The following is a 15,934-nucleotide window of genomic DNA, read 5'->3' on the forward strand; positions in this document are numbered from 1 at the left end:
AGGCAGCACATACAAGGAAATTTGAGGACCACTTCACAGAAAATAACCCAAAGATGTGGCAGGGAATACGACATATTACCAACTACAATAACAATAATGTGTCTGTTAATGCAGATGCCTCACTAGACCGTTTTTTAGCCCGCTTTGAGACTGACAAATCAAAACCAGTCTCAACACCCCCACCACCAACTACCCTGCAGCAATACACTGAAGTTTCAGGAACAGGAAGTGAGACTGGTAATGCAGTTTATGAACACCAGGAAGGCTGCTGGCCCTGACCGAGTACCTGAGAAGGAGCTCAAAGCCTGTGCTGATCAGCTGACTGGTGTTTTCACAAATATCTTCAATTGTACACTGCAACAATCCATCATCCCATCCAGCCTGAAATCTGCCACCATCATCGCAGTCCCTAATAAGCCAACCATTGACAGCCTGAATGATTATAGGCAAATACGTCCACTGAGCCGTAGCTCTACACACAGCACTGAGTCACCTGGAGCACTATGGGAACTACATGAGGATGCTTTTTATTGACTATAGCTCAGCCTTTAACACTATAATACCGGACATTCTGTCTGACAAACTCTCCCACTTTGAACTACCTTAACTTCTTAACCAACCGTCCACAAAGTTTTAGACTTTGTCCCTACCTATTTTTTTCCATTACACTGAGCACTGACTCCCCTCAAGGCTGTGTACTGAATCCTCTTCTGTACTGCCTGTACACATACGACTTTACAGCGACCCACCAGTCTAACTTTGTCATCAAATTTGCCGATGACACCAGTGTGGTCGGACTCATCTCAGGGGGGATGAGTCTGCCTACAGAGATGAGGTTAAACTGTTTTCGTGGTGTTCGGTGAACAATCGCACACTAAATACTACGAAAACTAAAGAAATAATCCTGGACTTTCTCAAACGCAGCACATATATCGCCCCACTCCTCACAAATGGAGTATGTGCAGACAGGGCATAGTCCTTCAAAAATTCCTGGGGGTCCACGTCACAGCCAAGCTCTCCTGGTCTACCAACACCACCGCAGTGGTGCAGACGGCTCAGAAACGACTCCATTTCCTGAGGGTACTTAGGAGGAACAACTTGGACACTAAGCTTCTGGTAGCCTTCTATAGAGCCCCTGTGGAGAGCAGAGCCTGGCATACTGCATTACAGTGTGGTATGCTGGAAACACAGCAGCAGACAGAAAGGCCATGCAGAGTGATCAACACTGCCTGGAAGATCATCCGCTGCTCTCTGCCCTCACTGGAAGACATTGCCAGCCATCGCTACCTCAGCAGAGCAGTTGGCAGGGACCCATACTACCCTGGTCACAATTTGTTCCAGCTGCTGTCCTCTGGCAGACGCTACAGGTCTCATAACGCACGGACAAATAGACTTAAGGACAGTTTTTCCCCCAGCCATTAGGACTCTGAAATTGCATTAGCACGACACACAATCCCTTCTGTGCAATAACTTCGGGGTGTGCAATGACAAAGTACAATATCTTAGATAGACTGTGCATTATTTTAGAATTCCCAGGGAATCCGCCGGGATGTGACTTTTTATACTTTTATTATTATTATTTGATTTTTTTTACTGGGAAAATGCAATTTGTGGAGTAGGACCACCTATTTCGTTATAGGCAGCCGTGTATGGTGACAAAGGCTTTTTATTTGATATCTATCACACACACAAGACCATCAAATCAATTTCTGTATGACACAAAGACAACCCGAGGAAAGACAAAATGCAGTTTCTAAATGATTTTATTTACCAAGGCAGAACAAATTAAACTTCTCTGGCTTTCTGTGAAAAAGTAATTGCCCCCCTTTGTTAAATCACAAAATAACTGACTTATCACAAGCATAGAAAATCTGAGTTCAATTTTACAGGCCACACCCACACTTGATTACCACGTGTTCAATAAAGAAAACACTTATCGTATTTTTATGACTATAAGGCGCACTTAAAAGTCTTAAATATTCTCCACATTAGCCTTATATATGGACCAATATTAAAATTATAACGATAAAATAAAATAAATTAGTCGATAGGGTACACCATCCTCTACAGATCTCGCAACCACGGTAAGCAGCCTGCGACTTCATTTTCCCCGGTGCGCTTCATGCTGAAGTTCTTTTGTCAACACACCCAGTATGACGGCGAGCATACTGATTTGGTGCTCGCCGTCATTCGAGCTGGATTGACAAAAGAACTTCAGCCGCTAGGTTGGCTTCAACAGAGCATTCAGAGATAGACTGCAAACTATATATGATCAATATTTATCTGCAACAGGTATGGCAACTATGGTAAGCATCCCTCGCCTCTATTTTCGGTGCGCGGTGAATACTGAGATATATAAAATGGCTTTCATTTCGGTTGAGCTCGATCTAGCACATTAATGTTTGTTGTCAAGAAGTCTCAACTGTGGTCCGAGTTTTCAGAAAGGCAGAAATTACTGACTCGAATAATGACTACTTTGGTGAGACGGAGACGTGCTTGTTGGATGCCGCATTCGCCCACCTGTTCAACATGAGTTATTATGCTATTGCTGTAACACGGAAATAATAGCACTTAAACCTTGTAGAAAGTTAAAAAAAAAATAATTCATGTTGGGAGTGAATTAAGTGGTCAGAAAGCTGATTTGTAATCTATTAATAAAGTTTGGCTGACCTATCTGACTGTTTTGTTGACTTCCCTTTAGCGCAGGACCATCTAGTGGATGCATCACGTAAACCCAGCCTCCACTGTAGACCCGTATAATGCGGTGGGGTAGACCAGTGTAATGCGGAGCGGTGCACCTTACATTGTGGGCGCCTTATATATGGAAAAAACATTAAAATGTGTTATTCATTGATGGTACAACTTATAATGCGGTGCTTTTAATAGTTGTGAAAATATGGTATATTAAGAATTTTAAACTTTGATTTGTTATGCTTAATCGAGACCTGCCTAAATGCAAATTCCCCGATTGCAGGATTGCAGATACCATATTTCAATATCTTCAGAAGGGAGTGTGGGAAACTGTGGCGGGGGAGTGACATTCTATTTTAGGGAACAGTTTAAGATTTGCTTCTGTCTAGAAAACATAAAATCAAAACTAGATATAGGCAGGGTCATTGGTGCAGCCTTAATTTACCTCAAAAGGGCATTTGGTACATCAACCACCCGATACTGCTTGCTAAACTGTTTAATTTTAATTTCTCACCAAGCACGGTAAATTGGATTGAATCATACTTATCAGTAAGATCATAGTCCATAAGGAAACAAAATACAAAATTTATTTCGTGGAATAAGAGTCTTAGAAGGTCAGTGTTTGGTCCATTGCTCTTCACTCTCTACATAAATGATCTACCAAGTTGTTCTTCAATTGTCACCTGCCAAATGTATACCGATGATGCCGTTCTATATGTCTACGGGAAAAACGGCTAAAGCGGCAAAAACATGCTGCACAGGAACTCACAGCTGCTATGACAAGCATGAATAACTGGCTTGAAAAATCCCAACTAAACTTAAATATATCTAAGACTGTATGTATGTACTTCTCCAAAGAGTAACCATAATGGTGTTGTCCAGGGTAAAACAATCAATGTAGTCGAAGAATAGGAATCTTGACTCTCAACTTGTCTTTTAACAAGATAAAATAAATAATTTGTCCAATTTTAGGTTCATTAGAAACAATTTAACACCCAAGTCAGCAAACCTATATTTTGATACAATGATCATTTTATACAACTTAATCAGAGCTGCCAACCTCCGCTGACCCCATTTTAGGAATACCCTTTACCATTTGCAGTTTTATCTTTTCATCAGGAGTGAATACGATTCACACAAATTTGATATCAAATTTAGATCGAACTGTTATTATCATGCTCAGATGATTCACAATACACTCGTGTTATCAAGTTCGTCCTGTTTATAGTGCAGTTCAATCAAATGCGTAAGTAAGATGGCAGAAGCCGTAGCGATGGTGAATTTCAAGGCATTTAAATTGGAAATTTGGCACTTTTCCGAAATGGTTGCTTCAAAGAAATGACATTTTTGGGGATTTCCAAAGTTTAGGGAGGTTGTCAGGAGTTCCGGAGTTTGCTTTACTTGCCCGTAGTAAACTCCTGAAATTCCGGAGAAGTTGTCAGCTCTGCTTACTGCCTAATAAGTTGGTCATTGGCCTGCAAAACAACACTAAAATCAATTGTAACCACTTATAAGCAAGCTCTGAAAGTGTATTACAGAAAAGCGAAAACGCATCACCACTGTCAAAGTTTTAAAAAATACAATTGCTTGAACTGGGACAATACTGTTAAATATCCAGATACCACCTTAGTTGACAAAATCCCCCATTAAAAAGCTCCTCCTCCACTGTAGTATTTTGGAAAAAAAAATCCAACACACCAACAAGGGCTCGCTCTAGAGGTGACTGTGTAGTTCCCTTAATAAAGAGTCCATTCAGCAAAAGCACATTCTCTTTCTGTGCCGCACATACCTGGAACTCAATACTAATTAACATACGTGGACTCTCATCTCTGAACCTCTTCTTTAATCAGCTTAAAGCCTGGCTGTTAGATGAGCGAAATTACGGTCACAACACTGTCTTAAATTGTGCTACTTGTGTGTTTGAGTGGTAGAGGTGAGATCTTTTGCCCGAGCACAAAACCCGACCTGACCCGACCAAAAACTCAGACCTTTCAGGCCCAACCCAACCCAAAATGTCATTAATTACTTCGGATTCGGGTCGGGCCAGTCTTCTGTCTCGCTGCAAAAAAAAAAAAATCTTTCTATCTCTCTCTTTTTCTTTAAAAAAAAAAGTTTATACAAATGTATACTAGAACGATGTGTGGATATTAAACTAAGAAATACTTCCCATAGCACGGGAACGGCACAAGAAGTTAATGATAAACTAAACATGCACCAGGACCAATAAGTTTGAATTTTGGAACAGCTTCAAATTGATTGTTGATTAGGCTAAAGAAACCTGCTTTGGCTTCGCTGAATGTGGTCAATGTGGGTCTTTGCTTTCATACTCATCACTAATTTTCTGGTAACCTTCTATAGAGCTACTGTAGAGAGCATCCTAGATCACAATGTGGTACGCTGGAAGCACGGCAGCAGACAAAAAGGCCATGCACAGAGTGATTAACACTTTCCAGAAGATCGTCGGGTGGTCTCTGCCCTCACTGGAAGGCAATGCCAACCCTCGTTACCTCAGCAGAGCCAGGAACATCATCGGGGACCCATACCACCCTGGTCACAATCTGTTCCAGCTGCTGCTCTCTGGCAGACGCTATGGTTCTCACAAAGTACGGACAAATGGGCTTAAGGTCAGTTTTCTCCCACATCCATCAGGACTCTAAACTTGTGGCAACACGACACACAATCCCTTCTATGTAATAACTTCGGAGTGAGGTAACATAAAAAAACGTTGGGCGGTGGTCTGCCTCCTACTGCCTGACTGAAGGTAAGTGAAAGACAGTGAGAGGTAAGTGACCAAATGTTCGAGTACCAATCTGATGTCACAGTCTGTATAAGTTCCCCATCTTGTGGAAGACTTCCTTTGTGTGATTCCAGTTTTTGTCCATCTTTATGTCCTTTGAGACTGTATCCGTTTTTGCTACCGCAACCAAAATGGTGCCATTCTAGTGGCAGCCGGTGGCGGTAGCTCCGTCCACTCTTGCTCATCTTGTGTTTTTGCTGCTATTTCTGCGATTTGGTTTGGTGATTCTTAATGATCCCATTTACTTTGCTTTTTACCTTCTGCTTTTGCTTTGTTGTTCTGCGGCATTTGCGACTGTACTGTCTAACTCATGCCTTTTCTTGCTACTGTCACAATGACATTTCCCGAATATGGGATGAATAAAGTTATCCAATCCAATCAGGAATCACTCCTCCTCCTGATTCGGGTTGACGAGTCTTTAATAATAAAATATGAAATTGGTCTGGAGCTGCTTTACTACCTCAGGACCAGGACGACCTGCTGACATTTCTGGAAGAGTGAATTCTGCTGTCTACCAGCAAATTTAGAAGGAGAACATCCCACCCTCACTTTGTGCATTCAAACTCCAGGGCTCTTGGAGCATGCATCTTGACAACGATCCAAAGTACACGAACAGTCCCACCTCTGAATGGCTCAAAACAAAGTTAAGGATATGGACTGGCCAAGTTAATGTCTGGATTTAAATCCTATTGAAATGCTGTAGTGTGATCTGAAACGGGCTGTTCATGCTAGAAAACCCTGTAATTTGCAGAATTGAAACAATTTTGGACAGGAGTAGGCCAAAATTCCTCCAAAGCGTCATAAACGCTTGATTTAAGTCATTGCTGCCAACATTTGTATTTGATAAATACAAACACAGAAATCAGGAAAGGGGCAAATACATTTTCACCGCACTGTGTACATATATGATTGAATCACCAATGTGGGTGTAGCATACGCAGTATATGAGAGAACCAAATATTACCAAATGATGTATGCAATTCCATAGAATGGAGTTTTTTTAATACAGGTAAGACAAAAAGGTTTAAACTAAATTCTTCTATAGTACCTCATAATATCCATCAATGAAGACTGTGACCATCTTAGGGTTAACACCGTGAGCTGAAAGAAGTGACCTGAGCATCCTACAAGGAAATGGTAGTTGCATTAGAAAGAGACATACTGCCTTTGACAATCAATGTTTGTACTTTTAAACAATAACTAACAATTCGGGAAAATGTTGATCAAGTCCCTTCTATTTTAATACACAAGCTCTTACCGATAGAGATAATTAGGTCGGTTTCCTGCAATGACAGCGACAGGGATATTGAAGACGGTATTATTGGGCAGCTAGAAGTAAAAAGATAAATGGGGAAAAAAAAGGAAGAAAATATATTGTTAGTTTGATTTGTATATATAGCAAGAATAATTTATGGGATGTTTTAAAAAAAATTAATGCTAGGATGCTCTGATTCATGGGTATTCAGTACATAGATTGCCATCTAGCATTCAATCACCAAGGTAGCTATTGGGTGATCACATGACAGTGAGAGTTGATCCCCATATTGAAGTGTAATAAAATTTGACATGCGATTTGAGCTTGTAAACAGCGCCATTGAGAGTTTTTTTCCCCAAGATGGTATCGCATGAGCACGCAGCGGTTTGAAGCTCTCCCTTTCTTGTGCACTTTTCATGTTTTTTTTGTCTATAAGACGCACTGCACCGCTTTATATGGGTCTACAGTAGAGACTGGGGTTACGTTATGCATCCACTAGATGGTGCTGCGCTAAAGGTAATGTCAACAAAACAGTCAAATAGGTCAGTCAAACTTTATTAATAGATTACAAATCAGCTTTTGACAACTCCATTCACTCCAAAAATGAATAAACAACGGTTTTATTTGTCATGACACGGTTTATCTTTTAACAACAGCGAGGTAGTGGAGGGGAACTTTTCCTCCATTCAATAAACACATAAAAAACATTCTGATGATGTTACGGTACATCAAACGTCAGTGCAATCACAATATAGTAACACTATAGTAACTCAATGTTGATCATGCGGGTGAACTGTGCGTCCTCTCACATACACAATGACGCACTATAACATTCAGCTGTTGACATTCATATTCACAATCTTAACAACCTTGTTCAACTGTAAACACAAAAGAAACACATAAGGCTCACTTTATCAGTTCATTCCTCATCAATGAAGACCCTGAAATTCTTTGTCTTCAGTTTCCGAATTGGTAAGCTTGGGGAATGTGGCATCAAACACGCCAGGCTCCGTCTCATAAATATCGTCATTAATCGAGTTCATGTCGCTTTGGTTGTCTGGCAGTTAAGTGACAATTCCTCGAACCACAGCTAAAACTGATAAAAAACTGATACATCAGCCCCGTGACCAGACGTTTGGTCGCCGGTCTTTTGGTCGCCGGTCAAATGTACTTCGACATTAAACTCGCTCTCATGAATATAATTTTGACAGCTGGCTTCAACAGTAAACTCTGTCACCATTTGACCGGCGACCAAAAGACCGGCGACCAAACGTCCGAGCACCATCAGCTCAGGCATTAATGATCGACTGGCAGATTGTGGCGTATGTCGACTGTCTTCAACGGTAAAAATAGACTTGGCGTAGTTGTGAGGCATATTGCGGCTAAATATTGAACCATAAATAATATGTAGTTCACAGTCTAGCTTTGAATTCTCAGTCCATGCCAATCTAGCGGTTGGGGTTCTTTTGTCAAACCACCCAGAATGAAGGCGAGCACTGAATGAGTGTACTCGCGGTCATACTGGATGGATTGCTAAAATAATTATATATCCAATCATGCACCGCGCACTACTTCTTATACGGGGGGAAATGGAGTCGGCGGCTGCTTACCGTAGTTGTGAGACCTGTTGAAGATTAATTTTGATGCATATATAATGCGCACCGCATCATAAGGCGCATGGTCAGCTTTTGACCAGCTTTTCGTGGATTTCAACATTGCAGGTTCTTGCAGAGAGAATTAAGGTTCATTGGACGCCAATGGCAGTCAATGGTTTCAACAGTAAACTCTGTCATAATCTGAACCCATTCTACCAAACGTCCGGCGACCAAACGCCTGGTCGAGCAAACGACCGGGCAACCAAACGTCCAGCGACCAAACGCCTGGTCGAGCAAATGACCGGGCGACCAAACACCTGGTCGAGCAAACGACCAGGCGACCAAACGTCCGGCGACCAAACACCTGGTCGAGCAAACGATCGGCGACCAAACGTTCGGCGACCAAACGTCGGCGACCAAATCTCGGCGACCAAATCTCGGCGACCAAATCTCGGCGACCAAACGCTCGAGTACCCTGTGGACTGATAAGTAGTCTTCTCTAAGATGCATTACTCATCGCTAAAAAATGCGTTCAACGTTCACAAGAATATCATCTGTGGATATGTATCTGGCTGCATTCATGGTAAAGCCAGCCTCAATCGACAAGTTTGATAGTCCTCATGCTTTCAAAAACAAGCCTGTTCACTGGATGAGCAACAGGAATGCTTGGATCACGAAAACCCTCACAAAACACTGGTTCTTGAAGTATTTCATCCCGAATTTCATTGTCCTCCTCATACTGGAATTAGAAAAAATATTGAATCGAATACAAGTTAAATGGCCTCCCATTAACCATTTTTTTATGTATAACAATTTTCGTAGTGAGTACAGTATTTAAAATACCGTATTTGCACACCTATAAAACGTACCGTCATATATGGCGCAGTCTCAGTTGCGGGTATATTTTCCGTTTTTTGTCAATACATAGGGCACCTTGCTGGATAAGGCGCTAGCATGACATTAGGCTAGCATATGTTACGCTAAATGCTAGTGTACCTGTTATGCTAGCCACTAGCATATGTTATGCTAGATGCTAGTGTACCTGTTATGCTAGCTAATAGTGTATGCTATGCTAGCTGCTAGCATATATTAGCATCAATTACCATAAAACCTCAATTTCAACGGCATGCCCTTCTATTTTTCAAACTTTCCCCCGTAGTGCCGTTCAATTAGAGGGTGCCGCTCTATTTTTCGACCAGCTGGTCAGAATTTTGAGAAGATGCTGTAAATGTTATGGACGATGAGAAACCAGGTAACATATACATTTATTTAACAAAAGGCACAAATACAAGGCGATTACTGGTATGTTATTATAAATTCATTGGTGAAAATCATGTGACACGTCACTGTTGGAGCTGTCCTCGTCATTTACATCACCTTCCGCATCAGCGCCGAGTACCTGAGTCGCCAGCATTGGCTAGCGTTTGCTGGAGAAGTTGTAAAGTCTGAATCGGGCCATCTGACATGAAATAATTGATCTGGCAATCCTTCGAGCTAAGCATCAACAATCCATTACAAATAAACTTCCGTTGTTGGTGCTCGCATGTCGCCAAATTTGGTGTGTGTAGCTCTTCTTGCCATACAACATCCAGTTATTATAGAACTGTTTGCCTTGAATGTAGACCTCAGGGCCTGTATAAATATGGTGCAGCCTCCTGGAATTCCTTCATTTTGTGTGTTTCCTCACGTCTTTCATTCAAAATTTTGACACTTTGACGAGTTTTAAAGGGTTTAATTGTTAGTTGTGTGAGGACCGTGGAACGAATTAGAGATTTTTTTCAAGGTGCGAAAAGTCTTGGAACCAATTAATTGTGTAAGTAGAGGTACAACTGTATCGCAATAAAGGTCTTTAAGTCTAGTATCGGGAATTTATCAGCATAGATTTGTGCGTGTGGTCTGTGAATCGTGATGTGTCGGATATGAGGCAACACAAGTGTGTGTGTGTGTGTGTGTGTGTGTGTGTGTGTGCGCCCGTGTGTGTGTGTGTGTGTGTGTGTGTGCGTGATTCAAATTTGTACACAGCCTCTGGTTAAAAAGAAATTGAATTTCGGATGGTGTCTTACAGGTTCTGGGTTGAATTCAATAGGTGCTGGGTCTTTGCAGCTGCAGATACTGCCATATCCTTCTACTTTGCTGCAAAAGAGTCTCCTGCGCCGGTTCCATTCTGTATCTACCCAGTGGCACTCTGCCTCTGAAAGAACAAACACATGCAGCAAATGAATAATAATTTCAATAAAACTTGATAACTTTTTGGATTCATATAAATCTCTAGCTCAACATGCCAGACGGACCATTCTCTATATCCTCTAGGTAAATTTGTCCTGCCCGGCATGTCTCTCAAATTACTGTATTTACTCGCATTTAAGCAAATTTCGTCAACAAACAAATGATGACTGAATCGAAGGTACGGCTTTAATGACATGTACGGAACTCCATGTTGACGACGCTGTGACACGAAGTTGCCATGATGCCATGAGGCCGTGATGTCATGACACAATGGCACCATGACGTCATGAGGTAATACATCTGATTGGCCAGACGCAATTAGCCTTGCTATTGAAATAAAACATAATTACACTAATTCTTTTCCATTTTATTTCTTCTTTAAAAGTGACAACAATTGGAGTAAGCTGAACCATCGAAAAAATTTAGATAGTTTGACATTGGGAGAAATATAGCTGCCACAACATCTTAAACTTCTGGTAAGAAAATTGTAATGAGGAAATGCACTAAGCACAAAAATTAAATGAACTCTTTAAAGAAACACATTAATACTTAAGATTTCAATATGAAGTGGGATAACTAGAAAAATAACGAAGGCAATGTCTTCAGAACTAAAGGATGCCAAGTCTCATAAGGGTTTTCAGCCTCTCGAGGGCTCAATTGTGTAGACACCCTAAAATCAGACTGGCGCTGAGGAAGTCTGTTTCTGATTGTTTGGATAGAAACAGTCCCACTACTGGCCCTGTGGGGGTCATTCTGTAGGGCAAGAGCAGCTCAGCCTGTTGCGCCTTGCACAAAGGAGTTTTTAGGGTTTTCAAATGGTTGCCTCTGTAGTGCACCTGCTGTAAATTCCACGAACACCAATACAGCTGAAAGTGATTAACAATGCTCTCAGCTGCTTGACCAATCAGAAAATTACAGGAAAGGTTTAATTCATGCCAGGTGCAATAAAAAAGTGTTTTTCGTTTTTGTGAGCAGTGTTGTTATAATAGATACACAGGGGGAACAGTGATGAACTTTCAGTTAATGCAGACCAATTAAATTATTAAACACAAAAAAGGCTTTTCACCAGTTACATTTAAATGAAATATGTAGTGTTGAGGGTAATGACAAAATTCTTTGATCTACCTTCAGAGGCAGTAAGCTGAACTTCCGTTTTAAGAAGAACTGCATCACCCCAGGTGGAAAGAGCTGGTGATTTTGAATGCTTTTCACCATATACTTGACCTAGGCATTCAAATGTACAGCTTGTCAGAAATGAAATTGGTAGATTCATTGATATACTGATTGATTAAGCAATGAACAAATATCATATTCAAATAGAAAACAATCAACATTTTCTACATGTCGAAATGACAAAACTTATTTGTGGTGCAGCCTAGCCGGACGTTTGGTCGGCCGGACGTTTGGTCGCCCGGACGTTTGGTCGCCCGGACGTTTGGTCGCCCGGACGTTTGGTCGCCCGGACGTTTGGTCGCCCGGACGTTTGGTCGCCCGGACGTTTGGTCGCCCGGACGTTTGGTCGCCCGGACGTTTGGTCGCCCGGACGTTTGGTCGCCCGGACGTTTGGTCGCCCGGACGTTTGGTCGCCCGGACGTTTGGTCGCCCGGACGTTTGGTCGCCCGGACGTTTGGTCGCCCGGACGTTTGGTCGCCCGGACGTTTGGTCGCCCGGACGTTTGGTCGCCCGGACGTTTGGTCGCCCGGACGTTTGGTCGCCCGGACGTTTGGTCGCCCGGACGTTTGGTCCCCCGGACGTTTGGTCCCCCGGACGTTTGGTCCCCCGGACGTTTGGTCCCAGTCTTTTGGCCGCCAGTGAAATGGTGACAGAGAGTAAGTACTGTTGAAAACAGCTCTCAACAAGAGTTTAATATCTAAATATCTACTGTTGATTAATGAGAGAGAGAGAGAGGTTAATATCTGAGTACTGTTTAATATCTGAACTGTTGAAACCAGCTCTCAAAATTATATTCACGAGTTTAATATGTAAAGATCTACTGTTGATTTAATGTGTGTGTGTGTGGTGCGTGTGTGTGGTGTGTGTGTGTGTGTGGTGTGTGAGTGTGTGTGGTGTGAGTGTGTGTGGTGTGAGTGTGTGTGGTGTGTGAGTGTGTGTGTGGTGTGTGTGTGTGTGTGGTGTGTGTGTGTGTGGTGTGTGTGTGGTGTGTGTGTGGTGTGTGTGTGTGTGTGTGGTGTGTGTGTGGTGTGTGTGTGGTGTGTGTGTGGTGTGTGTGTGTGTGGTGTGTGTGTGTGGTGTGTGTGTGGTGTGTGTGTGGTGTGTGTGTGTGTGTGTGTGTGTGGTGTGTGTGGTGTGTGGTGTGGTGTGTGTGGTGTGTGTGGTGTGTATGGTGTGTATGGTGTGTGTGGTGTGTGTGGTGTGGTGTGTGTGTGGTGTGGTGTGTGGTGTGGTGTGGTGTGTGTGGTGTGTGTGTGGTGTGTGTGGTGTGTGGTTGGTGTGGTGTGTGGTGTGTGTGGTGTGGTGTGTGTGGTGTGGTGTGTGTGGTGTGTGGTGTGGTGTCTGGTGTGGTGTGTGTGGTGTGTGTGGTGTGTGTGGTGTGTGTGGTGTCTGTGCATGCACGCATGCGTGCATGCGTGTATGTGTGTGTGTGTGTGTGTGTGTGTGTGTCTGTGTGTGTGTGTGTGTGTGTGTGTGGTGTGTGGTGTGGTGTGGTGTGTGGTGTGTGGTGTCTGGTGTGGTGTGTGTGGTGTGTGTGGTGTGTGTGGTGTGTGTGGTGTCTGTGCATGCACGCATGCGTGCATGCGTGTATGTGTGTGTGTGTGTGTGTGTGTGTCTGTGTGTGTGTGTGTGTGTGTGTGTGTGTGTGTGTGTGTGTGTGTGTGCGTGCGTGCGTGCGCACGTATGTATGTATGTATGCATGCATTGGATTGTGTAACTTCATTCATCCCATATTCAGGAAATTTCTTTGTTGCAGTAGCAAGAGGGTGAGGATGCAGAAATATGAAAGGCATTTTACACATAAATAGATAGTTAATAGTAAGTTAATAAATAAATACATGAATAAATATGTAAACAAGTAACCATGTTCCTGAAATATATATAGAAGCACATATATACATATACATACGCATGCATAAGAATTTGGTAGGTCCTAATCCACAGCCATTTTTTGGTTAAAGAGCCAGACAGCTGATGGGAGGAAGTATCTGCAGAAGTGCTCCTTCCTGCAATGAGGGTGCAGCAGTCTATTGCTAAAAGAGCTTCGAAGGAACTCCACCGACTCGTGCAGGGGGTGGGAGGTACTGTCCATGATGGACATAATCCTGGTCAGCATCATCCGCTCTCCCACTTCCTCCAGAGTCCAAAGGACAGCCCAGAACAGAGCTGGCCCTCCTGATCAGCTTGTTCAGCCTGTTCCTGTCCCTCTCCATGCTCCCGCATCCCCAACAAACCACTGCATAAAACACTGTAGCCAAAAAGACAACACTAAGTTTTCGCAAAAATAAAGCGAGGTGGCCCATGCTGGAAGTTTTTCAACCACTGGATCCAAGAGGAAAGGGCAGCGGGATGAAACGTCTCTATAGTCACCATTCGACTATGGGTAAAAAAGCTTGCCGATTAAATGAAAATTGAAAATTTTCATGGGTGTCCGTCTTGGTGCTTTCGCTTCATGAAAAAGAAACCATCTATCCAGCCAGGTAGGAACTACGTGGCAGAAAGAAAAGATGACAGCATTCCGCTTCTACTGCGGCAAAAAGACTGGCAATAAGCTTATCCAGCCCAGCCACATCACCGCCGCTTTTTTGACATTCCGAGGAACCACACTGTCATCATGAAGTGAAACACCAAGTCCAGCATATGAAATCCAAGCTTCCCATTATTCCGGGAGGCTTGACGAAGGAACTAGAACCGCTGAACAATGGCGTTAACAGAGCATTCAAAATGAGGTTGCGAACGGCTTGGGAGCAATGGATGTCCGATGGTATACACGGTTATACAGATACTGCCAGGAGACGTCAGGCAAGTTACGAGACATGTCAATGCATTGTGGATGACTGCGTGAGCTCCAGTTTCGGCCATAACTGTAGTTTGAGCTTTCGCGAAATCCATCAATTCCCATTATATACCGGCAACAACTCTGACAGTGAGATGGAGCATAACATGTTGGACGGCGAACTCGCCCACTTGGCCGAACTCTTTACATCAGACACAGAAGATGGTTGGTGGATTTGTGGATGGTTAGCTGCTTTAATTTCTATCAACCTGAATCCTTTTTATCTCAATAAAGAACAATCAAACTTAGTTATGCTGAAGCTCTCTTAAACAAAACAAAACTAGCATAGCATAGCACATACGTGTCATGTTAGCGCCCATGCTAGTGACCATTGGAATGAAGTGCCTTATGTATGGAAAAAAAAAACAAAAAACACGAGAGTAGTGCGCAATTGCACACTACTCTCGTATTCTCCACGCACAATAAACATATGCAGGGCACAAAAATCCAACCCTAGTAAAAAAAATAAAATAAAATAAAACATTCCAATTTTTTGTGTGCCATTTTGCATTGCAATTTAGAGAGTGGCAGCCTGTCACTGAGTAGTGACAACAAACGGTAACTATGGATAAAACTATGACTAACACTGTGTGCAGCCAATGATATGATACAGTTCACGTCATGTTTACTTTCGCTGTATGAGGCAATGTTAACCTCTAACAATGGTTTACGCTGAAGACTATGACACATTTTAACCATATAATCTAATGAAGACAAAGACATATTTTACTCATTCATTTTATTATAGCTGCTTCATTTTTATAAATTACTATTGAATGATTAAACACTTTGTTTAACTCGATTACCACACAAATGAAGGTTCCCCTATAATGATGCCTATACTAAGAACAAAGGCTCTTTGTCCAATATACTGGCAAGGTTGAATAACAGGCAGCTCCAATGCAGTGCAGGCTGATAGGGAGGCAAGCGGTGCAGGTCTCCAAAGCCGGCCAAAGTAAGGAGGCAAGCAGTGTAGCTCTTCAAGGCCAGCCGGGATAAGGAGACAAACGGTGCGGATCTCCAAGGCCAACAGAGTTGCAGGGACAATGGACAAGTGGAGGATCCAAAAGAGAACAGCCTTCTAACAGTCGTGGATCAATCCACTCTGTCTCTGTCACTCTCTGTCTGTCTCTCTCTCTCTCTCTCTCTCTCTCTCTCTCTCTCTCTCTCTCTCTCTCTGAATATCTACCCCGATATTCGAGGGATTACTGTACATATATACACACACACACATCCAGATATACTCATCTCGTCTCATTTTCTGAAATGCTTAATCCTCAGACAGCGAGAGAGAGAGAGAGAGGACAGCGAAAAAGAGAGAGAGAGAGAGACAGAGACAGCGAGAGAGAGAGACAGCGAGA

General features: G+C 42.7%; 1 protein-coding gene across 9 annotated transcripts in view; it reads right to left on the minus strand.

Annotated features, from left to right (window-relative positions):
• The window catches only part of pomgnt1 (protein O-linked mannose N-acetylglucosaminyltransferase 1 (beta 1,2-)), an 87,876-nt gene that overhangs the window by 37,580 nt on the left and 34,362 nt on the right, over positions 1-15,934 (minus strand). For 8 of the 9 annotated variants that reach the window (XM_077717804.1, XM_077717803.1, XM_077717809.1 and 5 more), the window contains 4 exons: positions 11,690-11,788; positions 10,402-10,529; positions 6,747-6,817; positions 6,537-6,612 (listed from right to left, as the gene is read on the minus strand). In XM_077717804.1, coding sequence (XP_077573930.1) covers positions 6,537-6,612; positions 6,747-6,817; positions 10,402-10,529; positions 11,690-11,788 — 374 coding nt within the window. The remainder of the gene's footprint in view (positions 1-6,536; positions 6,613-6,746; positions 6,818-10,401; positions 10,530-11,689; positions 11,789-15,934) is intronic. The other variant, XM_077717808.1, reaches the window with a different exon arrangement.

The sequence above is a fragment of the Stigmatopora nigra genome, chromosome 5 (genome assembly GCF_051989575.1).
Source record: "Stigmatopora nigra isolate UIUO_SnigA chromosome 5, RoL_Snig_1.1, whole genome shotgun sequence".
NCBI lineage: Eukaryota > Metazoa > Chordata > Actinopteri > Syngnathiformes > Syngnathidae > Stigmatopora > Stigmatopora nigra.